Source organism: Mandrillus leucophaeus, unplaced genomic scaffold (assembly GCF_000951045.1).
Source record: "Mandrillus leucophaeus isolate KB7577 unplaced genomic scaffold, Mleu.le_1.0 Scaffold103, whole genome shotgun sequence".
Classification (NCBI taxonomy): domain Eukaryota; kingdom Metazoa; phylum Chordata; class Mammalia; order Primates; family Cercopithecidae; genus Mandrillus; species Mandrillus leucophaeus.
Window position 1 is genome coordinate 4146083 of NW_012098432.1, and position 24734 is coordinate 4170816.

The 24734-nt window shown below is 36.2% G+C and overlaps 1 protein-coding gene across 1 annotated transcript in view; it reads left to right on the top strand.

The window, feature by feature from the left end:
• TNNI3K (TNNI3 interacting kinase) overlaps window positions 1-24734 on the top strand; it is a 327610-nt gene that overhangs the window by 232081 nt on the left and 70795 nt on the right. The window contains exon 21 of the mRNA XM_011977732.1: window positions 11399-11508. Coding sequence (XP_011833122.1) covers window positions 11399-11508 — 110 coding nt within the window. The remainder of the gene's footprint in view (window positions 1-11398; window positions 11509-24734) is intronic.

The window sequence follows — 24734 nt, forward strand, 5'->3', positions numbered from 1 at the left end:
ATGGCTTCCCATATTCTTAGGATTCAATCTCAAAATTCTTACTATGTCCTGTAAAACTCTCCCTGATTCTGTACCTCTCACATTACTAACACTAGTTCACTTTCTATACTCTCAGTATGTTGCATTTCATCTGACCTCTAGGCCTTTTCACAAGTTCTGTTTCCTCAGTAAATGCAATTAATGATGACTACCACAAAAATTACTGTGAGCATTAAATGAGATGATGTTTGTGAACACACTTTGTAAACTGCAAACTCTCTGTAAGGTGCAAGATTAGGGAAAAGTGTAACACAAGGTCAAGGCTCCCTTTGATTCTCTACTTCAGTGGCACTCTCATTCTCTAGGCGGCCCATGTAGAAATTTCAAAGTCGTCCTTGACTCCTCTTTAGTTCTCATTTTATTTATCACTTTCTTTCTTTTTAAAATTATTTTCCTATTTTTGGTTCTACAGTTTACCTCTCAGATCCATCCAGTTATCTCCATTTCCACAGCTACTTCCTTATTTCACATGTCGAATACTGCACATTGTCTTAAATAGTATCCTGTCTTCAGCCTTGCTCATCATCTTTTTTCCACCAATCACTAGATTTAGCTTTCTAAAAATGCAAATTTGAACATAGCACTTCTCTGACTTAAAATTCCCAGTGTTTTTCTTTTGCTCTTAAGATAAAAACAATATGTCTTAACACAATCTTCAAAGCTCCTTATGATTATGTCCCTGCCTGCCTCCCGGCCTCCTTCTCACCACATGCAGCCTGTCATCCAGAGTCATCCCAACCACAGGAAACTTTCATTTCCCCAGCATGTCTCCTCTTACCTCCATGCCTTTGTGCACATTAGTCTCTTTGTCAGAGACACTCTTCTCCACTTTTCATTACACTAACTCCAATTTATTTTAGGTCTTGGTCTAAATGTAATTTCTTTCAAAAATCTTTCTTAATTCTCCAATATCAAGTTACATGCAATTTCCTCCTTATTCCAAGTCACTATTTATCATTGTATTTGTTGCATTTTACTCACAGTTTTGTAATTTTCTCTACTTCATTAGACTTTGCTAATTATAAACTGAATACTTTAAAAAGGTAAAGATGGCCCTGAGATTTTAGTTCATGGACCCCTGAAATAGTTACCCATTTTAGAGGGAGAATATTATTTAATAAAATGTTGAAAGTCTTGCCTAAGAGTAATTTTATTCCAATATCCCAGATATTAAAATGTATAGTACTTTATTGGAAAGAGAGTTTGTTTATGATAGATGCTGAATTTTTCAAACTTGGACAGTTACCATGAATCAAGAAACAAGATGTCTAATATCATTGCAGTGTTTAGGCAATCTAGCATATGTTCAGCAATAAGTTGTGTGAAGCATCAGATTCAATATAAGCTACATATTAGCCATTTACAATGAGGAACGAATCCATGACTCCAAAGTGAGACAGCATTATCAATTATGGTAGTAGCAACATTACACAGGACTCATCCTTCTGGATTTAGCAGCATACTACCTCCTGGGAAAAATATAAACAAAGAACACCAATATTAGCATTGACTCCTACACAAGTGATAGGTATACATTCAGAAAAGCTTGAAGTTAGGGTCTCTTTTGCATCTCACATGTTCAAATCAACCTGTAATCACAGGTTTAGGAAAACTGAAAAACCATCACATCCACCACCTTAAAGGTCAAATAAAAAAGATCAAATGCCCACAGGACCATGGGAAGCATGCAGATGCTCAAGGCTGAACAGTGTGTTGAATAAGAAATCACGTGCTCTGACTCACGCTTCAGCCAAACAGCACTGAGCAGGAACATAGGTATACCCACGCTGACCATATCAACTAATTTCTGCTTGTTAATTAAGAAATCTATACATTTTTTAATGTTGTAAATTAATTCAATATTTTAAAGAAAACATTTTTCAGGCTAACACTGAAGGGACTGAAGAGAATTGGCATGTGTCTTGTGACCTTGTGCAATTTATTTAACCTACCTATACTTTAGTTTATTATTTTTTATTCTTAATTCTTTCTTTTATGTTATTATGGATACATAATAGTTGCACATATTTACAGGGTACATGTGATGTTTTGATTCAGGCATAAAATGTGTAATGATCAAACCAGAATAATAGGGATATCTATCTTAAGCATTTATCATTTCTTTGGATTAGGGACATTCTAATTCCATTCTTTAGTTGTTTTAAAACATGCGGCAAATTATTGTTAACTATAGTCACTCCATTATGCTACTGAATACTAGATCTTATTCATTTTATCTAACTGTATTTTTATATCTATTAACTGTTTCCACTTTATCTCATCTTCTCCACTACCCTTCCCAGCCTCTGGTAACTATCATTCTACTTTCTATCTCCATGAGTTCATTTTATTTAAGCTCCCACATATAAGCGAGAACATGTGATATTTGTCTTTCTGTGCCTGGCCTATGTCACTTCACATAATGACTTCCAGTTCCATCCATGTTGTTGCAAATAGGATTTCATTCTTTTTATGTCTGAATAATATTCCTTGTGAATATGTACCAAATTTTCTTTATCCATTTATCTATTGATGTACATTTAGGTTGATTCAAAAATCTTTACTATTTTGAATTGTGCTGCAGTAAACATGGGAGTGCAGCCATCTCTTAGATATACTGATTTCTTCTCTTTTGAATATCTACCTAACAGTGTGATTGCTGGATAATATGGTAGTACAATTGTTAGTTTTTTGAGAAACCGCCATGCTGTTCTCCATTGCAGTGGCTGTACTAATTAACATTCCCACTAACAGTTTATGAGAGTTCCCATTTCTTTGCATCCTCACCAGCATTCATTTATTTTTGAAATGGATATAATAATAAGACCTACTTCCAAAGATTAGAGCAGTGGTTGACAATAATAAGCATTCAATAAATGTTAGCTATTATTATTATTATCTTTAGGCCACCGTTGAGTTCTTTCTTTCTATGAGCCAGAAACTGTGCCATAGTAAGCAGAAAATAAAGAGGAATAGGTCAGTGACCAGGCCATCAAACTACTCATAGTATAGAGAAGGAGTGACAGAAGTAAAATCAGCAGAGTAAGTCTCAACTAGAGAGAAGCTCAGAGGGCTAAGGATGCTCCCTGGAAGGGCCTTTTACCCAGACTGGAGGTAGTAAAAAGATATCAGGGAAGGTTTCTTAGAACAGATGATACCTGAATGCACCTTTAAAAGATGTCTACTAATTAGATAGGTAAACTATGAAGAGGTGAGTAAGATGATCCAGAAGAAAGCTATACCGGCAAGGTCCAGAGCCCTGAGAAATCCACAGACAGTTCAGTAGGGATGAATCAGAGAAGACAAGGACATCAGTCAAACAACACAGACTATAAATGTAAAACTGGAACCAGATGTTGAAGGTCCTTGTACAACTCAGGGTTCTCCAGAGAAGCAGAACCAGTGAAATATTTCTATTTATATCTATAAGAGATGATTTATTGTGGGAATTGTCTCATATGATTATGAAGGCCAAGAAATCCCACAATATGCTGTCTGTGAACCAGAGAACCCGGAAAGTCAGTGATGTGATTCAGTGTGAATTCAAAGTCCTGAGAATCAGCAGGGTCACCACTGTAAGTTCCAGAGTCTGAAGGCCCAAGGACCTGAAGTGCTGATATCTGAAGTCAGGAGAAGATGCATGTCACAGCCCCAGAAAAGAGAGCTAATTCACCCTTCCTCTGCCTCCTGATTCTATTGGGGTCCTCAAGGGATTGGATGATGCCAGCCCACATTGGTGAGGCTGTATCTTTTACACTCAGTCTACAACTCGAATGCTGATCTCTTCAAGACGCACCCTCACAGACACACTAGAAATAACATTTTCCCAGCTATCTGGGTATCTTTTAGCCCAGTCAAGTTGACACATTAAATGAACTATCACAGGCCTTGTGTGTATCATCAATGGAGGTCACTGCAAAGTTTTAAGAAGGGATATAGAACAACTCTTATTATTATTTTAGAATGCTCCTCTTGTAACAAAGCAAAGGCTGGGCTGGAGAAATTCAAAACTGGAGGCAGAGAAATCAGTTCATCTAGAAGAAATATCTATTACGTTAGCTGAAGCAGTAGCTTTGAAAGAGAAAGGACATATTGGTTTAGGGAGATTTCAATAGGACTTCCCAATGGATTGAGGTGGGAGCACAAGGGAAATGAGGAGGTCAAGAAAGACTTCTAGGCTTCTGGCTTAACCATCATGATAATGATGGATACAAGAAAAGGAGCAGATTTAGGAGGGAAATGATCAGATTAGAAAGAGAAGGAGCCAAGGTGTGAAGCCAAACAGAGAGAGAAGAACCAGGCAAGATGAAAAAGAAGCTGGCACAACCTGGCAAATAAGAGCTATACTCAATACATTTTACAGAAAGAAATCAACACCTACTTCCTAGATTTCATTTCTCTCCTGGGCTTGTCTCCTCCAGTACATCATGATCAACTAAAGAAGAAAGCTGAGATGAATTAATCCATCAATATGTATTATATCCATTCCCATTTCCTTATAACCAGGTACCCAGATTTGTGGATCACTTTCAAATTATAGTCTGGGCCCAGAGAAGAGAGTCTCTTGTTTTCTTTTTGTTTTCCTGTGTGAAGCCAGCTGGTTCACAAAGAGATTTAACTCTGTGTCCTGGGATTCCTTAATGCCAGGCTCTTATAGCCTGGGATATAGCAGTAATTTAAGAACATCTGCCAATTTTTTCTAGGCAGGATTTGGTGAGACTTCATATTGAGACTTTAACTCAGAGTTGCAAAATGGAAGTCCGGGAACCAGATATGGCTAGCAGACTTTTTACGTCACATGGTATTTAAAAATATGAATTAAAGTACATTTAAATACACAGATATCCAACAGGTCTCATATTGGTAGCCATTTGAGTTTACTACCCATCCTTAAATATTACTTGAATATGTCCTTTTCAACATATTATTTGGACCATAAAGTATTCTGAATATAATAACTTCAAAGGATACAAACACACTGATGGTGTGGACTGTGCATTGACAAGCGGCAGGAAAATAGGAGTGAGCTGAAGTTCTGAAATCTTGTTTATTGTGCTAATCCTTATCAGTTTATCACTAAAAAGAGCAGAGCCAACCAATCACCACCCAGATCACTGGAAAGATTAAATCAGGCCAATAGATGGAGATTTTTCTATGAATATAGCTGATATTAACATTCCAATATTTCATTACACTGACAAAGATTGCAATGAGAACAGACAATGGAGCAAATTAATCTATTCTTCTGACAGTATGTAATGAGAATGGGATGTGGCTTAAAAAATTAAGCCATTCTTAGTGCAATCTCAAGATTGCAATCTCATGGTCTCTCTCAGATGCTATACACTCTGGTGATACATCATTGAAAAGTGTCAGTTTAACAAAGAATGTGTCTTAGCTCTTGCTGGGATTGTAGAACACATTTGCTTTGTCTCACCACAGCCCTGCCCATTAAAAACAATGAAGTAGAATCAATTATACTTTTCAGAACATACATAAACACAATCAAAGTTGAAAAATTAAGATATTTCTGGCAATTTCATACTGGTCAAAACTTACTAACAAAATACTGTAGTATATTGCTCTCTTTTCAGTCTTTTTAATATGAGTTTCTAAATTTAATTTTATAAAACAGAAGACAGTGAAAGGTTACTTTAGGGACTGAGAAACTAATACTAACTTATCCATAAGTGGGGTATAGATAATTAAGGTTGTCATGGAGAGCTGCTCAGTCATTCTGTCTGCATAGTCATATTGCATTATGAGCTGAGCCTTATGACCAATGAGATAGGTTGTAGCCTTAAAATTTGCAGAAACTCAATGTAATATTTTACTTGGTATTCATACCCAAAGAGAACCTAAAAAGGATCTAAGATAACTGGCATTCTAAACAAAACAGAAAACATGCAATTATGTTTTTTATATCTAGTTCTCTAGGTTCAAACCAAAAAGAAATGGTGAGACTCTCAGATGTGCAGATGATGATAATAATAGCAACAACGCAGCTACACTTGCTGAGAGACAACAATGTGCCTGGAGCTCTATGTATACTATCTCATTTAGTCCTATAATGTGTGGGTTAAGTTCCTTTAGAATCAATGTAAGAGGGTAGTCAAGACTTAAATACTCGGGTTCCCTGTCTTCAAAGCCCATGCTTGCCACCATTATACTATGTCTTCCCTGCTTCATCTTACATTTAACAAAATTAATGTTCATGAGGCAAATTGGCTTAATTAGTATCTCCCAGAGAGTTTACAGCAAAGCCAGACTGAAAATTAGGCCTCCAGATTTCCTTGGTAAAGGTACTTCTTATTATGTCACTCTGCTTCAATTTATCAAAGCACCTCCTCCCATATTTTTTAATGAAAGATAATATTATTGATTAAATTTGCCACGAGATTTCAGTAATTTACCTGATCATGTTGTCATCTAGAATTAAACTAAACATTATATTCATTCTACAGTGTTTCTTGATGGCTAGGCATTGTGCCCTGTTCTCTAAACATAATAATGAATAAGATATTTATTGCTATTGAGCTATCATCTTCATTCATTTATTCAGTAAATGTTACTGAGTCCTATATACCAGAATTTATATTAGTTCCAGTTAAATAACACTTTTAGTGCCTACCTTTTTAATTGTTTAATTTATTATTATTCAACTTCTATTTTAGATTCGGGGGCACATGTGCAGGTTTGCTACATGGGTATATTGTGATGCTCAGGTTTGAGTTATGGATCGCATCACCAGGTAGTGAGCATAGCAGCCAATAGGCAGTTTTTCAACTTGCCCCTCTCTCTCCCTTCCCCCTCTAGTAGTCTGCAGTGTCTGTTGTTCTCATCTTTATGTCCATGTGTACCCAATGTTTAGCTCCCACTTATAGGTGAGAACATGTGTTATTTGGTTTTCTGTTCCTGCATTAATTCCCTTCGGATAATGACCTCTACTATTTACAATAGCAAAGACATGGAATCAACTTAGGTGCACATCAACAGAGGATTGGATAAAGAAACTATGCTACATATACACCATAGAATACTATATGGCCATAAAAAGAACAAAATAATGTGCTTTGCAGCAACATGGATGTAGCTGGAGGCCATTATCCTAAGGGAAATAATGCATACCTTTTGAATACCTATTAATAGCCAATTACTGTGCTAGGCACAGAAGATACAATGGTTAAAAGACAGTCCCTGACCTCAAGGCATTTATGATCTATATGCACAGGCAGACAAATAAAGAGGCAATTAAGTATAATACATGTTATGATAGTACAGATTGTTATGGGAGTACGTAGGAAGGTACCCAGGAAAAGTCAATCAAAGATAAGACCTAAATGACAGTAGATGTTATGAAGGAAAAAGGGGTAGGGGAGAACATTCCAGGCAAAAGGAATCGCATTTTAGAATTAATGACTGAACCATAACATACAGTGAAAAAACTTAGTCATTCACTTATTTCTTATTTATTCATTTACCAACTGTCATTGAAAAAAATAACACCAGATTATTTTTGGTTTATTATCACTTACATAAAATAGTCAGTACATTTTGACAAATGAATATATGAATGAGGTTATCACGTGTTGTGTTGAATGCTTGTTCTGTAGCTTTTCACTGGTCTGTCACTTTTGAGAAGCAACATAGACAGTCTCCATTCGTGTCTTTTCTTTTCCTGATAAAGTATTGACAAACAAGGGAGAAGTTGAATCCACAAATTGACACCATGGTTACATAGACTCTGCAGCTGACTCACAATACTGTGTTTAACTCAGGTCTTGTTATTCAGGATAATGAGAGTGCAAGCTATGCTCTAGAATTATGTTGTTTAATATGAAAGCCACTTACCATGACTATTTAAATTTATATTAAATAAAATTAAACAAATTAAAAACTCAATGTATCAGTCACAGTAGCCACATTTTAAGTGCTCTGTAACTTTATCCTATCATATTGAACAATGTAGAACTTTTTTTTTTTTTTGAGACGGAGTCTTGCTCTGTCACCCAGGCTGGAGTGCAGTGGCATGATCTCGACTTACTGCAACCTCTGCCTCGGGTTCAAGTGATTCTCCTGCCTCGAGTAGCTGGGACTACAGTGTGTGCCAGCATGCCCAGCTAATTTTTTGTATTTTTAGTAGAGACGGGGTTTTTTAGTGTTAGCCAGAATGGTCTCAATCTCCTGACCTTGTGATCTGCCTGCCTTGGCCTCCCAAAGTGCTGGAATTACAAGAACATTTTTATCAGTGTAAAAAGTTCTATTAGATATTCCTACTCTAGATCTAGATTATTATTTTTACTAAACTATTGATAAATATTTCAGGATAGTGTTGAAACATAATAGTTGCTCAATAAATAGTTATTAATATTTTTAAATTTAGCTTTATTCTCCTTTAATGGCAAAGTCTCACTCTTTAAAGTAGAAACCAACATTTACACAAATCCTCTAACATATTTTTTGTAGCAATCAAGGTAAAAATTTGATTAATGGGCTGACAATCGCCTTCCTGAATCTGTAATACCAGAAAATTTCCCAGATGTTAGTGTAGCATGGCTGCTTAAGCAAGACTGACAAAACAATCTCAAGGTGACAAATTTCCATGTCATGACCCCCTCATGTTGCGTTGCCCACTTTCGGTGGAGGCACTGATAAGTAGTATCACTGCCAAGAGTGCTTAAAGCAAAGGGGAGGAGATGCCAAGACTTTGCAGAATCTACTTTGAATAATGAAGAATTAAATATCATTCATCTTAAACTGATTTTCCAGACACACTGCCAAGAAGCAAACAAGTAACTCTATATTTTTGATACCAGAATCTAAAAGAGTTTCAAAGGGGGATGGCTGGCACCTGCATGTGAGTTTAACTCATTTTATGAGTAGTCCCTCCCCACCCATTAGGCTGTGTACAATTATTTTAAATGTGCTCATCATACTGGCTTATGTACTTAGAGCTACACCAGCTCAACAATATCCAAATGATCATAAGGTAACAAAGTAGAGCAGAGTTAGAAGATCAATGATTGCTAAGCACCAGTCTGTTTGCTTATTGATTTACCTCATTCCAGAAATAATTTAAAAATAGTCAAGAGTGGCTGGACATGGTGGCTCACGCCTGTAATCCCAGCACTTTGGGAGGCCAAGGCAGGAGAATCACGAGGTCAAAAGAGCAAGACCATACCACTAACACAGTGAAATCCCATCTCTACTAAAAATACAAAAAAATTACCTGGGGTTGGTGGCACGTGCCAGTAGTCCCAGCTATTCGGGAGGCTGAGGCAGGAGAATCACTTGATCCCGGGAGGCAAAGGCTGCAGTGAGCCCAGATCGCGCTACTGCACTCCAGCCTGGGTGACACAGCGAGACACTGTCTCGAGAAAAAAAAAAAAAAAAAACTCAAGAGTAACCAGTGAAAGTACACCAAAATGCCTATTTTTTTGTGACACAGAAGACATTTGATAAGGAGTGACATATTTGATAAGAACACAATCTAAACAACAAAAAATGAGTGGATGTATTTACCTCTGAAATTAGTAACATGTTTTATAAAATGAGAAAACCTAATTCTGGTGCAGATGAGATATATTGATAACCCTCACACACATGCTGTTGAGAGTATAAATTTAGTACAACTGTTAGAATAATTGTTGTACCGAAGTCTTTAAAGTAGTTATGCACTTTGGCACATCGTTTTCACTCCTCAAAATATCATAAATGAATAATCTATGAAATCTGGCAACTCGTGTTGAAAAGATATTCTTTGAAGTGTTTACACCCAAATTTGGAACGACCTCAAATTGGGAAATGATTAAAAGCTAAACGCAGTGTCATTAAAATAGGTTAACATAGAGTGCTAATAACATGAGAAAATGCTTGATTGCTTAGATTAATTATTTAATATTTAGGAAAAAAGAATTGCATAATTGCATATTGACATAAGGTCAATGACGTAAAGAATATATAAGAAATACATGAAATATTTTAACAATGGTTTCTTCTAAATGATAACGTTTATTCCTTCTAATTCTCTTAATTTTTTAAACTTCTACAAAGAACAAGTATTAATTTACAATTGGCAAAATTAGGTAATAATTCAGAATAATCCATAAAGCAAAGTGTTGATCAAATCACATTGCATATAATTTCACTAGACCTACTGAAAGTGTATGGATGAACAGAATTTGATGGGAGTAAATTTTGGTAGAGTAGAGGCAGTAGTTGTGGCTTATATCTCAAAAGTCATTAAGATATAGACAGATGCTTACAACGCCACAATCTAAAAGATAGGAAGCAGCAATGTCCTGGAACTTTATCCTTTCACTGATGCAGAGCAATTTTTGTGAGATATAACAGGGCATCATGTGTTGACTACAGAGTATTTTCATTATAATGTGTGCTGAAGAGACCATGGATTTTGAAACAAAAGTCTGCACCAACTACTAGTTATATGTAAAATGTTTATACATTAAAAACTAGTTCCACACACACCACCACCACCACCACCACCTACTTTGCATGGTTGTTAGGAGGATTAAAGGAGTTTATGTAAGTTACCTGCCATGATGCCTGATACAAAATGCATTCAGTAAAAGTAGCTACAAGCTTGGTTTCTAAGAGTATAGAAATCATTGGTTGCAGAACAGGAAATATTTAGCAATCAGGAATCTACAGTGAAGTTCTAAGAATCCAACACAGTGATGCAGACATTGAGATGAGCAATATTCAGAAATCCATGCAGGCAGGCAACACGACAGAATTCAATCAATGAGTATCGTTAGCTAAAATAAGGATGTGAAGTGTCCAAGAGAGTTTTAAAAATAATAACTACTTTATAAAATTAAAAACTAAAATCCCAACAACCTTATAACCAGTAATAGGATTTAAGCTTTAAAAAATCTATTTTGCTCAATGATACAGGTGCTATCAGAAGTGGAAATTTCAGTGGTATTCCATGTTTACTACATACAATATAAGCTCTTTAGCCTAGGATTTATGGCATTATACAGTCTTGTTTAATCTGCCTTTCAATCTTTACTTCTTATAATATCATGTACATACCCTATACTTCAAACAAAACGACTTGCTCCTTGCATATTCCTTCACTCCTTATAAATGCCTTCTGCTATTTATTGAGTCTGAAACCAAATGAATGAACAATTATAAAGATAAATTTATAGTATCAAATTTTCCATCACTTATTTAGACCATTGGGGGAAAAAAGGCCTAGAAGTCTCTTTGAATCTCTGCTGATATTGCTCAGATTGATTTTTAATGCCTTTTGTGTGTGTGTGTGTCTCTTCATTTGTTTCTTGAAATAAATATGTGAATTTTAAAACTGACATGACCATTTGGTTTGCAGCGGCTGCGGCAGCAGACATGGCTTACCACCACATCAGACCTCCCATTGGCTATTCCATTCCCAAGCCTGTATCATCTCTGCTGATACGAGGGTGGAACGCATGTCCTGAAGTGAGTAATTTTTATTTCCTCTTAGAAAATGTGTTATGGTCAAAATCTGTCACAAATAGTATAACTCCAAAGTCTACTTTCAGTGTGTATTTTAAGACTGTCAAGGCGGGAAGACTGATTTGCCTTCTGCTCTTTAGTCTCTAATTGCCTCAAGAAGTCTGAGTATCTCATATTTCTTAGCTGCTGCTTTCTGATTTTGAAACGTTTCTCACAACTGATTAGTAAAAGAGAGACCAGGGTATGACAGATGACTCACAGTCTCATCTCAGCTGCAATTTTTATTAACTATGCGTGAGCCACACTTAGTCATTTTCCAAAGCAAGAAATTTGGCACAGGATGGATTTGTGTTGGCTTTTAAACATGAGGCAGGCCTCAGAATAGGTGGTCTTCAGGAGCACTGTGGGAGGCAGAAGACCTGGGTCCTAATCCCTCTCTAACTTTCTGAGTGACAGTATCATGATGTGGTTAACAGCATAGACTTAGAATTCAAATGGAGTGATCAATGTTATGGAAGGGATATGTAAACAGTAAAATAAATTTTTAAATATGGTCATAGGTCTAAAAGAATAGTGAGGGAATGTTATCACAGAATGAAATTCCAGACAATCCGCCTACAAGAAAGGATTCTTAAGTGTGCAGACAGGTTATGCCTGCTTTGTTCTCAGAGATTCACAGAGGAGATTGTACAACTTCTTTCTGAGTAACACAGTCCAGTCCAGTGTCTAGTAATCTTTCTGCCAGTATATTTTATTGTCTTTTAAAATCCTTGTGTTTTGATATCAATCCATTGATTCCATTGCTCAGAGTGGAGAATATTAGTTTGCATTCTTCACACTGGAGGACCTCATACATAAAGACCTAATGGTTCTTATCTTTCCATCCTAAGCCATCCTAGTTATTGTCCTCTTAAAATATAACTTTGTTTCTGATCCTTCCTAGGCACTTTATCTCTCTTCAACAAGAAAATAGATAAAGTGAGGCTGTTATTATTTCAGGAAATCACTTAGGAGAAATAGAATAAGCCCCAGTCCAGATGTTTGAAAAGAGAAAGCAAGTTTTCCATTCTTTTCCTAAAGGCAAAATCCAGACCAAGTCATTACCCAGTCTCATCTGTGTACACAGAAACTCTTAAGAAGAAAAAATGAAGATCGTTTTGGGATGGACTGAGTTTCTCAGAAGATAACCTCTTATCCTGGCCATTCAACCTGATATGTTACATGTTTATTTGTTTAGAATCTTCCATCACTACGAAAATGTAAGCTCCATGAAAGCAGGGGCTTTTTGTTTTGTTTTATTTTGTTCTCTGCTATAACACTAACATCTAAAGTTAGATGCTCAAGAATGTTTGTTGAGTAAATGAATGAATACCACTATTGCCTATCAGTGCCTTCAATCCCTGCATCTGAATTCTGATGTCCACAAAATTTCTTCTTGAAAATTACATCACATAAAATAGTTTAGGAAAACCTTTTCTTGTATTTCAGTATGAACTTCAGGCATATTTTCTCAGAAAAAGTATGCCAAGCACCTATTCTAGAATTTCCTTCTCTCTGTGGGATGTGAGCTATGACAAAGTTTACCATCAAATAACAATCAAGGGAATCCCTTTTGCTTTGATGAAGTGCCTCTTCATAATTATAGATAACAGGTGTGTGGAATTTCTAATTTCAAGATAAAGGTAAGTCATTGGCAGGTCCTAAAAGCATTTTTTTTTTTTTTTTTTTTTGATAGAACAGATGTCTTAAGCAAAAGGTTGGGAAATGAGAAACAGAAATTGGAACATGGCCAAAGAAGGATTCTGTTAAAAAAAAAAAAAAAAAAAAAAAAAGGAAGGACAAAAATCGATTGCTTAGTAGAAAAGTTGTATTGCTATCAGCACAGAGTCTTTGTTCTGCTGATGAGATGCAGAGGGGAAGATAGAGAAAAACCATACTAGGAAAGCAAAGTCTTCAACTGACTTGCAATATGTGGGTCTGCCAGTAAGTCGAGCCTGACTTGGCTCTGGCAACCACCTCAGTATTGTGAAGTTGAGCTGCTTCTGTATGTGACACATTTGAGTCTTCCTTAATTGCCAAGTAAGGTCTTTACCATGTCAGCAAGCTGAGTGGCAAAGAAAAGGAAACAATGGGCTATTTTTCATTATTTCCTTCAACAATTATTTGTTGGGTCCCTCCTGTATACCTCCTAGGGATAGGGGCAAGGGATTCAATAGAGATGGAAACTCTTAACTGAAATGGAGTTTAAGACCTGGTAGTTATATGGAGATTGATTGAATAAACACATTAATGATTCCATAGTTACCTGCCAAGATTAAGAAAGACAAAACTCTGTGAGAATATATACTAAAAGAATACTACTAGCAAGTTGGGGGACAAAGACAGAATGTAGGTTAGTGAAGGCTTCCCAAAAAGAGTAACACTTGAGCTGAAATCATAAACAGGAGTTTTCTGAAAGAAGACAGCTTGGTGAGAAAGAACAGTTTAAGCAACTAGAACATGTGAAAATTCACTGGGAGAACAGATACAAGGGAAAGACTAGTAGTAGTTGCAACATTGTAGTCATGGAGAGGTTAAATCTCTGTATCAGGAATTATTTGAAACAAGTTCATCTTTAGATGGAGGACACTAACATCATGCTATCCTGGTCATTACTTTCTAGGTTATCAACTTTGCTTCTCATTTTTTCTGGTATACCTGTCTTTACCTCATTCCTTGAATTTGAAGCACAGTATTTTCTCCAGGGTGTCTTCTTAGTCAAAATTCATAAGCTAGAACATTGAGGAGAGTAAGAAGACCAGTCTATTGAAGATGGGAGAAGGTTGGAAAACAGTAAGAGGTTAAAAAAAAAAAAAAAAAAGCCTGATATTAGATAGTGACAGATTTTGGAAACTAGAACAGGAAATTTGGATATGGAATTTTGGCAATTGTATTTTTATCTCTAAAGCAGTGACAAGATAAAAGTAATTTTTTAGAAAGTTCATCTGAGTTTGATACAAAGGATTTATTTACTTACTTAAAAAATTGTATGTAGTTCCTATAGTAAGGCAAGCACCAAATTATCTTCTAATGCTCACTGGAATAGCTGAGCATTGTTTCTTAATATGTGGCTGCGAACTGTGGGTTACAGATTACCTTAGAATGTTTGTTGAAACAAAGATTCTGGGGCCCTATCCTAAGTTTACTGAATGAAAATCTCTGACATAGAGCCTGAAACGCCACATTTTAACAAGCACCCCAGGTGATTTGTGCCCAACAAAGACAGAGAACTGATGGGTTGAAACTCAAGCAAAAGACAATGAAGTTGGAGCAGCCAGCTGGATTGCTGTTTGAGTAATCCAGTTGATTACAACACACAGACTACAATGGTTACCATGGAGATTCAAGGGCAAGGGTAAACCTGAGAACGATTTCAAAGGAAACATCATAAAGAGATAAAAGACTGAATTTCAGAAATGGAAGAGAGAAAAGAGACCAGGAGAACTAGCACTGCTGCCTCCTGAGAGTCAGCTAGTGACCAAGAGTACTCATTAGGCCTCTAGATATCAGGGATATTGTTGGCAGCGAGAGGAGAGAGAACAAAGCTAAAGGTGCTGCAGTAAGGTGACAGTGCTTTAAAGTAGAAAAAAAGGAAAAAGGAAAAGGAAAGATAGCTACCAAGAAAAAAAAAGTGACCTGGTCTACAAAGATGAAGAAGCCGTCAATTAGGGTGGAATAAACTTATCATGCAAGAAGTTGACATAGATACTTCTCTCACCTTAAAGGTGCTTTAAAAATAAAGTGGGATCAGGCAAGGCAGATAGGTGGCATAGGAGTTAAGCTCAAGTAGAGATAATGAACAAAAATACCAGAGGAATTAGGATTAAAAGCAATAAAGTCTTGAATATTGGTGAGAAAAGACGAAGAGAGGTAAGAAGTTTAGGAACTTTCAAAATAAACAACTTAAGTCATTTCCTAGCAATTCTGAATAGGAAGGGAAACAAAAGAGGTGAGGTATGTGGGCTATATTTATATTGTTCTAATAATCTTATAAGGTTTACAAAGCTTATTTATTATTATTATTATACCAAATGTAGATATAAAGATGTATAGACCTAGACAGGTGTACAGATACGAGAAAAGGAAGTTTGTTTCCCTTTTAACCTTTTTGTTCCCCTACTAAAAAATGTAAAATATGATAATATTCTAAACCGTGAAGGTATGCTTTAAATATTTTTTACAGTGGTCTCAAAAATTAAATTATTTGAATCCCTATATATATTTTTCAAATAAGCATGGCTTTGAATGAGACATGTTTGTTCTGCTACTATTTTTAAATGTAATATTTATATTCACATTTAATTCCAGTGTACAAGAAGGAGTTCTCACTCCAAACAATAGCGGCATGCGAAACCCAAGAGATCAAACCTTGAAAGCTATGTACTAATAGGTTATTTAGTTTTCAAAATCTTAAATTAATAACAATTGGCAATAAAGCTCATTAAAATTCCTTTTGTTCAGGATCCATTGTGTTGATCTTCAAGCCCTGTTCTTCTAAAATGATTGAAGCTGAGATCTCCACCTAGTGGATTTATTGGATTTTGCAGATTTTTATGGAAACAGCCAACTATCCCTGGAAATCCTTAACTTTTTTCTCTTAGAGAAATAACAGGTTTTAAAGACTTCTACTTAAATCTAAGATAATTGTTAACAGGACAATTGCAAATGTATGAAATATGCCAATCTGCATATCAGTTAGACTACAGTTAACAAAGCTGAATTTTTATTTTCATACTATAATTAAGAAAACAGATCAAATGCAAATATGAATATATAATTATCCATGTAGAAAGCAATATTGTAATACCACTAATTGACATGTGTATAATAATTTACATAAAATAAACATCAAATGTAAATCTGCTCAAATACTCTTATTATGTAGTCTTTCATTGTTTTGAGGCTTTTGTTTTTTTGCTTTTTCAATGTTTGCTTGCTTTTGCAAGACTTGGCCAAACTTTTCTTACTTGGTTTTTCATTCCTTAGAGAAGCATACTCAGTTAATTGTGTCAGACATATCCTATGACTCCATCTTTGATTTTTGTCATATATTCAACTCTGTGGTTTTATTTTATTGATAACAAAGAGCTACTGAGGACATCGTTATCCTCCAAAATGATGCCTTTGTAATGCATGCAAAGGCTAAGGGGTGTTTGTGTGTCCTCTTGAAGGAAGCTAAAGTGGAAAATAATTACTATTTGAGTTATTTTCTTCACTTTATTCTGCTTCTAAAGGTGATGTAGTAGCATATTCAGCAGATGGTGGATACAGTGCAGGTTTTGGAGCAGAGTTTTCAGCTTCATTTATTCTGCTAGGAACTAAAAACACTTCATTTTCTGCCTCAAAACTGTCTTTTAACCCTGGTAAGAAGGAAAGTGCTTCATGTGTCTCCACTGTCATTGCGCCTTCTTTGTATGCACTATCTTTATCTGGTTGAATATTTTGAAATTCTCTAAAATTATGCATATTACTGTTAATTTCAGGATCTACTTCACTGCAAAGTATTCTATTTTGGGTTTCATGGGAACTTGTGATACTTAAATCTTTAGCTGTAATGGTCTCCTCAGCAGAGCTTGCATCATATAATACATGTTTTACACTTGTTCCATTTTCCCAAGTTTGCTGCCTTTCTTTTGTGGTGCCTTTTAAGGTCATTTGTGTGATCTGAATTAACATACTAGAATCTGTCTTGCTTTCATCAAGCATATTTTTCTCTTCTTTCCCTACTATTTTTATCTCTAGTGCTTCAGTGCCGTCATTTCTGGGCAATGCATTTGTGCTGTCAATTCCTTTTTCGCTACTATTGGTTAGGTGCCAAATGGCTTGACTACTAACAGGAGAAGTACTGATATCCTTGGGAAGTTCTATTCTATTTTGGTATGGAATTGAATTTGTCTTCATAAATGATAGGTTGTTCTTGGATCGTGTTTGGGGAATGAGAGAGGAATCACAAGTTTCTGTTTTTGAAAGTTTTTTTTCTACATCATTTTCTTCCTTATCTGTAACACAATTTTCCACAATTTGATGTGGTATTTGGGGTTTTGTCATTAATGTTTTTTCTTTATCTCCAAGTTGTGTATGAGTTGAATTTTCCTCTCTGTGTTGTAAGGCTTCATTTTGATCTAAAGTGTATTCCTTGTTGTAGCTGTCAGTCTTGTGAGCATCTAAAAGTTGTGTTTGATTCCTCGGGGACAAAGAAAACTGATTTAGCTCGCTGGTCTTTGATACATTCTGTCCCATGTGCTCAGTGGACTCCGTTGTCCGTTGGTCAGTAGCCCCCGTGGAATGCTGGAATGGTAAAACATCACTTCCTGTATTTTCCCAAGTAGTTGGTAAATAACTAAGCACTTTTGATTCAAGCTGAGTTGCACCTTCCATTTGTTCAGTTGAGAATTGAGAATGTGAGTGCCTGTGCTCAGCATCAGTGGGTGTAGGCTGAGGCAATTTTGATGTGTTTCCATCAGGAATGTGGCCAGCTGAATAACAGTTGCTTTCTATAGAGCTCTGGTTGACTATAGACAAGTTGTTAGCACTGAGCAGCGGGGCACGTTTAGTGTTTCGTTGGTAATATGGGGTCTGCTTTGAGGCATGTTTCAGAGGCAGCCGCTTTGAAGTGAGTCTAACATAGTTGCTACTCTCTGACTGTTGAAGAAAATCTGCAGAAGACACAGTATTTATTTTGGCTTTTGTCTCAGAAGTTTTGGATAATTTCTTAGGAGGCAACAATACTTGCTTGCATTGCTTTGGGAGACCTGACAAGGATTTTTCTGGATGGACTCTGACTTTTCTAAAAGGATGTAAATTTAATTTTATCTTTAAGTTTCGTCCTTTAATTTTCCCTTTGAGGTCAGACTGAAGGGTTCTCTTCCTTCTCAGAACCCGTGAATTAGTAAACCATTTTTCTCCTTTGTTTCTCTCCCCAGGGTTGCTACAGTTTTTGACACCCAACTTAGTCAGCTGGTTACTTTGATTTTTCTGTCGTTTCCAAGGGGTTGATGTTTTGGGTGACATCATTGACCTATTTATTTCTACTAAATCAGGATCATGGACACTAACCCTCTTTGGGGAATATGCTTTCTTGATTTTTGTTGATAATCCTGATAAATCTATGTTGTCCTCACTCATAAGAAATTTTTCTATTGCGCTGTTAATTTGGATTTGCTCTTTCTCAGGCTTTGAGTGTTGTCTACGATTTGGCTTTTCTTTCATGTAATCTTCAAATTGATCACAGGGCACATATTTACAGATGAGAGAATTGTTTGGCTGAAAATGTCTAGGTCTGCTCTGTTTTAACAGTCCGCAAGGATCATCATATTTTGATCTATGTTTTCGTACGATCTTTTGTACATAGTGTTCCTCAGGCTCACAAGGCTTGGATGATGAGCTTGTAATAAAATGTCTCTGCCTATGAGGTTGTAAGCCATTGTCTTCTTTTTCTATTGGAGGCTGCCATGATTCATTTGTTAAATGCTTCTCAAGACTTTCTCCTGCCAAGGCTGAAGCGGGTATTGCATATCTTCTTCTAAATGTGTCACTGCTGATATCTGTGGAACAATAAATGCAAGAATTTAGCACTTAGCAGAGTTTTATTACCCCAACCAAACAGATACTTAGAAAGCTTGTGAGAAGTATAAAACTGACTTCTCTGATAATTGCAATTCTTGAATATTTCCTAATTTTTAACCAAACCTTCAAAGGACATTTGTCAGTTCCATATGTTTTGAATGACACTCTTTATGGTCACACTGCAGTCAGTTGTGATGCTGACTTAAAAGTTGTGGAGTTGGAAATAGAAATGTTATTTATGGTCATATATCTTTAGTTGTTGGTTAGGTTAGCTTTAAATGTGAATAATATCTAAATCCTTTTTAAGTGGCTACAGTAATTTTTTCCTGAATTTATTTCCCATTTGCAACTTAAATATTGGGCAAAATATGGGTGCAATATTGAGTAAGATTCAGGTTTCAGATAATAACCTGAACAACGAAAGGGAAATACTTGCAATACTATTGACTCAATGAAAGCAGAGATCACATCTGTTTTATTTCCCATAACTTAATAAAATGTTCATTAAATATTTGTTAAATAAATAGTTATTTTGAAATATAGCCCGGTTTGTGTGGCAGCAGTCTTTGCCTAGGACTTTTAAAATGGTACAGATTAATATAATATTTAATCTTATTAATCTTATAACTTATTCTGCTAGTTTCTTTTAAATGTCTGCCTGCAAATTCCTCTTAATGTTACAATCTTTCATTCACTGAAAGAAAACAGTACATGATGAACTGTTCAAAAAGGAAGCTTCCTTTTACTGTTCCGAGATAGACATCTCTACAGCCCTATAGGCACATATAGAAGAAGGAAACTTGTACTGGCTTCTCCTTAATGTCTGCCTATAATCTCCTTTTACACGTTAAATAATATTAATGACAAAAATAATAGTAATACCATTAATAGAGCACATGCTAAGAGCTAGGCATTGTGCTCATATTGTACATTCATCATCCCTTTTAATATTCACAAGACACATGATCCATTGGACATATCCTACTGTCTTATAACTTTTACAGATGAAGGAATGAGCTTTAAAGAAATTGAATGCTTTCCCCTAGTCCCCGTGCCTGGGGAATGACTTCCCCAAGTCTATCTGACATTAAACGACCCTATTAACTACAATGCATCTAAAATTTAAAATTATTTATTAGATACTTTCTATTGTTCCATGAAATTTTTTCATCCAGAGGAAGTAGTTTTTTATTCCATGATAAAAAAGGAAATCTTAACTGCAAAACATCTTAAATGCAAAACATCTTAACAGCACTATTGCTATTTAAAAGGCTTTTTTTCTTTTTCGTTTTTAACATTGTTAGGTGTTAGGCCTCAAAATTACCTTTTAGTAGACAGGAGATGTACTCTCAACTCCTAAGGGTGGGGATACTCCATCTCCACTTTTCCCCAAGAGGTGAACTAAGTCCCAGACCAGCATCTAATTCCAATCTAAGATCTGCCGTCAACATTCTAGGTGACCTTGGAGAAGCTACTTGCTCTCTGTGTATTAGAAGGTTGGACTAGATGGGAGCTTTATGTAAGTATACAAATTATGCTGGGGAAAGAATCTGTAGCCTTTGTCAGAGTCTCAGAGAGTTCTGTGACTCAGAGATAAACATTAAGAACTATTAGTCTAGATCTAAAGTCCCCTCTACCCTGGAAAGTCCATTATTCTTTTTCTAAGTCAGAAGGCATAATCAGAGTGGCAATGTTTTCTTTACTAATTTCTGTTCTGAAGCAGATGTGACCTTGGCTGTTTTCTCCTCATATACCTACCCTCTCTAGTTCTGGTACAATGCCTGGCATGGAGCAGCATTTCAGGTATTTCTTACAAATATTCATGCTAATCTGACAAACCAGTGTTCTCAGTGTGAAAACAACATACTGGGTTTTAAATGGTTAAGAGACCATACCCCTTCAGTTATAAGAGTTTCCCACAGAGAAGTTCAGGCATTGGACAAAGTTCAAAGATGAAATGGAGCATCTGCCTAAGGTATGATTTTAGTGAAAGGGTAAGTGCTTATTTCTTTGTAAAATAAAGTCAATCTGACCCAGTTTCTATGGCGTATGCTGCTTTCCTCAGCCATCCCTGTCTTGTGTGAAATCATCAACCCCCAGACGCTGTTAAGAACTGGAGTGTGGGAATGCAATGGAATAAACTCACATCCTACCTTATAACATATGTGAAATAACATATGGCTTTATTCTTGTCCAGTCACCCCAAAATGCATCCTTAGGGCCAGACCCCTGTGGTAAGAATTTCTTGATACAGCACCTCTGTCATTCATATTCTTAGAGAAAGCTCTGCTTGTTGTAAACCAATTCAAATAAATGACAGGAACCTCTTTACAGAGCAGCTGTCAACATTTTCACTGCTGAGCCTGAATGCATAGCCTTACTATTCAGGAAGAAAAAGGAAGACGTTTAATTCATTGCCTCCACCTAAATATTGACATCGCCCATGTACAGTGGGTAGATGTCACGGCCAGATTCACTTGGCTCCCAGCATGGGACGATGAATTAAGTCCTGACTTTGCCTGGACTGGGAAGTTATCATCCCTGACAGCTCAGCAAGCAAAGTATGTTTCTTGACATCATTCCTGAAATGAATCACTAGCATTAGAGGACCCATTCTTCTAACATGTCATGCTCTGGGAAGGTTGCTTACTGCAGAATTGGCATTAGAGCTCGAAGGATGTTGGAATAAAAGCTGATATTAGCCATCCCATAGATCTTAACAGCACTCTTGCTATTTAAAAGGCTACTTTTTCTTTTTTTAACATTGTTAGGTGTTGGGCCTCAAAATTTACTTTTAGCAGTCAGGAGATGCAATCTCAGCTCCTAAAAGTAAGAACACTTCATCTCCATCTCAGCCTAAACACACACACACACACATGCACGCACGCGCGCGCACACACACACACACACACAATATTTTTAGAAAAGGAATAGACTAGTGCTACAGTGATTTTTATAGCATTTCCTATTGAGGAAATTAAAGGAGGGAGGCTCCCTCCTTCAAAAAGCATTAAACGGAGTGGGATTTTCTAAAACAAGACAAACTCACCTTCTGTTCTTATTATATGGTGTGGCAGAGTTTGAGGCAGGGCTTCTCCAGACTCAAGATTCCTTAGCTTTTGAACTTTCCTTGAATTATATGTTGTAAGTAAGCCTGCTTCATTAAAAGCTGTCGTATTTCCAGGAGACTGTGAACACCTTGAATGCAGCAATCTACCATCCTGGCAAAATAAAGTGCTGCCTACCCTATAGTCTTTCTTTTTCAGGTTTCTAAATGATCCGTCAAGGGTTGTGGACTCAGAGGCTGATGTTGCTTGATGACTATTTTCCTGTAAAAGTGGCATTTCCTTTCCGGACCCCACAATGGATATGACCTTTATCTCGTTTTCCTGGGTTAAGTGGCAGTTACAGTATCCCTTAGTGTGGTAATTTCTTGCCCCATGAGCACACAGGGGTTCGTCGAAGGTTCTGCAACAAAGATTTTCTGATGTGTGTTCATTTGCTTTGCCTTGTTGGAGTTTCCAGTTAAATACAACTAAGCCTAGGCAAGTGAGACCAACAGCTCCTGTGACAAATAGAGAGACCATTAAAAGATAACATCTTGGGAAGAAACATATAAATCATCAAATGTAAAAACCACAAACATAAAGGTTAGTGGCTTGAAAGATATCAGAATGGGTAGGAAGTCCTTTACCATTTGGAAAATATCAGTTCAGACAGAGGCTACCATTGACATTGTTCTGCTTTCCAATTTGGATCTTTATACATATTAAAGATTATAAGAAACAACACCATCTGGAATCTCTTTGGTAGGAAAAAGGGCTGTTTCATGAACTGAAATTCATTTAAGATAAAACAGTCCCTGCAGTAACATTTTTTCTGTCTATGGCACCTCCTTTTACGAACTCTCATAATAGAATCAATGACATCTCATCTAAGACTGCCTGGTACTGTCATTTCATGTTCTATGTAGTTTGTCCTCTGAATAAAATTGCAAGATCCAGTGTTTCTCGAGCCCAGATGCCGACTCTAATCTGTTTCTATTTCACTTTTTCCTATCTTGACAAATGGCATCCTCAACCACCTAAATGTTCAAACCAATGTCCCTGAGTCATACCCTCATTATCTATTACAGTGATTTCCCTTGTTTCTTCACACTTATGAAGTGTATTATTGTGTTTATTCATTCATTTGCTTGTTCACAGACTGTCCTCCTCTGCTACAATTAAGCACTGTGAGGCAACACATCCTTTTAGTCCTGTTCAACATTCTATCCCCAGTGTCCACAACTCTGAGGCAAAGGAGGCAGAAATATTTATTATATATTCTTAAATCAACAGAAGGGATTCTGTTTATGAATTCTGATAATGAAATCACTGGTAATCTAATCTTATAAATCCTCAAGATGTGATTAGGAAGACATGGTATCAGTACAGATTGAGTAAAGAGATCTGTGTCCTAAACCCACGTTGCCTGAGGATGGTGCCCTTTTCTGGAAATTAAGACAACATTCCAGATTGTCTGACTGGCTACGCTATGCCTAGTTTTATCCCCTGGAGACTATATTAATGAAAACATATTTTTAAAACTTAAATAAAAAGAGAAGGTATCAGGTCATGATTGTTTCTTTTTTGTGTGTGTGTTAAACATGAAGAACACAGAGAATAGCAGTTTCTGGTAAAACCCTCAAACCATTGTATAGTTTACCATATCTTGAGCTCTTAAATCTATTTTAATTCATTTGCCAACAATACACTCTTGGAAAGTGCTATTAACATATTGAAGCAATCTAAGGTACATTTTTAAAAGTTGTAGCAAAATTATGTAAATAACAATCCTTTCATTGACAGATTCTAGAGTTTGAATTATCCCAAGCAATGATTTTGGTTTTAACATGTTAAAGAACATACTAAAAAATTAAAAACTGGCACCACTCCTTAACTTATATGGGTAAGAAAACTCAAGATTCAAAGCTATGTTCTGACACTTTTCTTGGTATTTTCTAATTTCTCTAACACTTATTTTTTCTCCTTTCACAAATAAGGATAACTGATACTATCCAGGGATTGAATAATATATGTGACATGTTTAACACAGTGCTTTGATATAGTAGAGTTCAATGAGCGTTCATTGTGATTTATGATTATGATTATGATTACTGAGCTACCATTGTTTAGGTTTTGCATTGCTCTATTGGTTCCTGAAAGACTCACCTATCAGGAAAAAAAATCCAAAAATCAATCATTAGGATGATATTTTATATGACTGGTGCAGTTAGTGGGCCAAATAATGAAGGAACAAAAGGGCTAAGTGTTCTTGAAGACAAGAATCAGCCATTGAAATAAGAGTAAACATAATCTGATTATAGGATACAGTTTCTCCTCTAATTGTGTCTGAATGGCAGGGACTCACTCACTTCCCTGCTGTTGATGCTAGGTATATATCTGTATCCCATTACCAGTCAGGTATGGTCACTTTCCATTAGCGTAGAAAGCAAAAGCAGCAAATGAAGCTTGTAGGCAGGCGGAACGTGCTATTAAGAAGCTGTTTGAATTTTCTTTGCCATGGGCATTGTTTCTATTTTTAAAAAGTATTCTAACAATCTTTCTGAGTTGGCAAGAGAA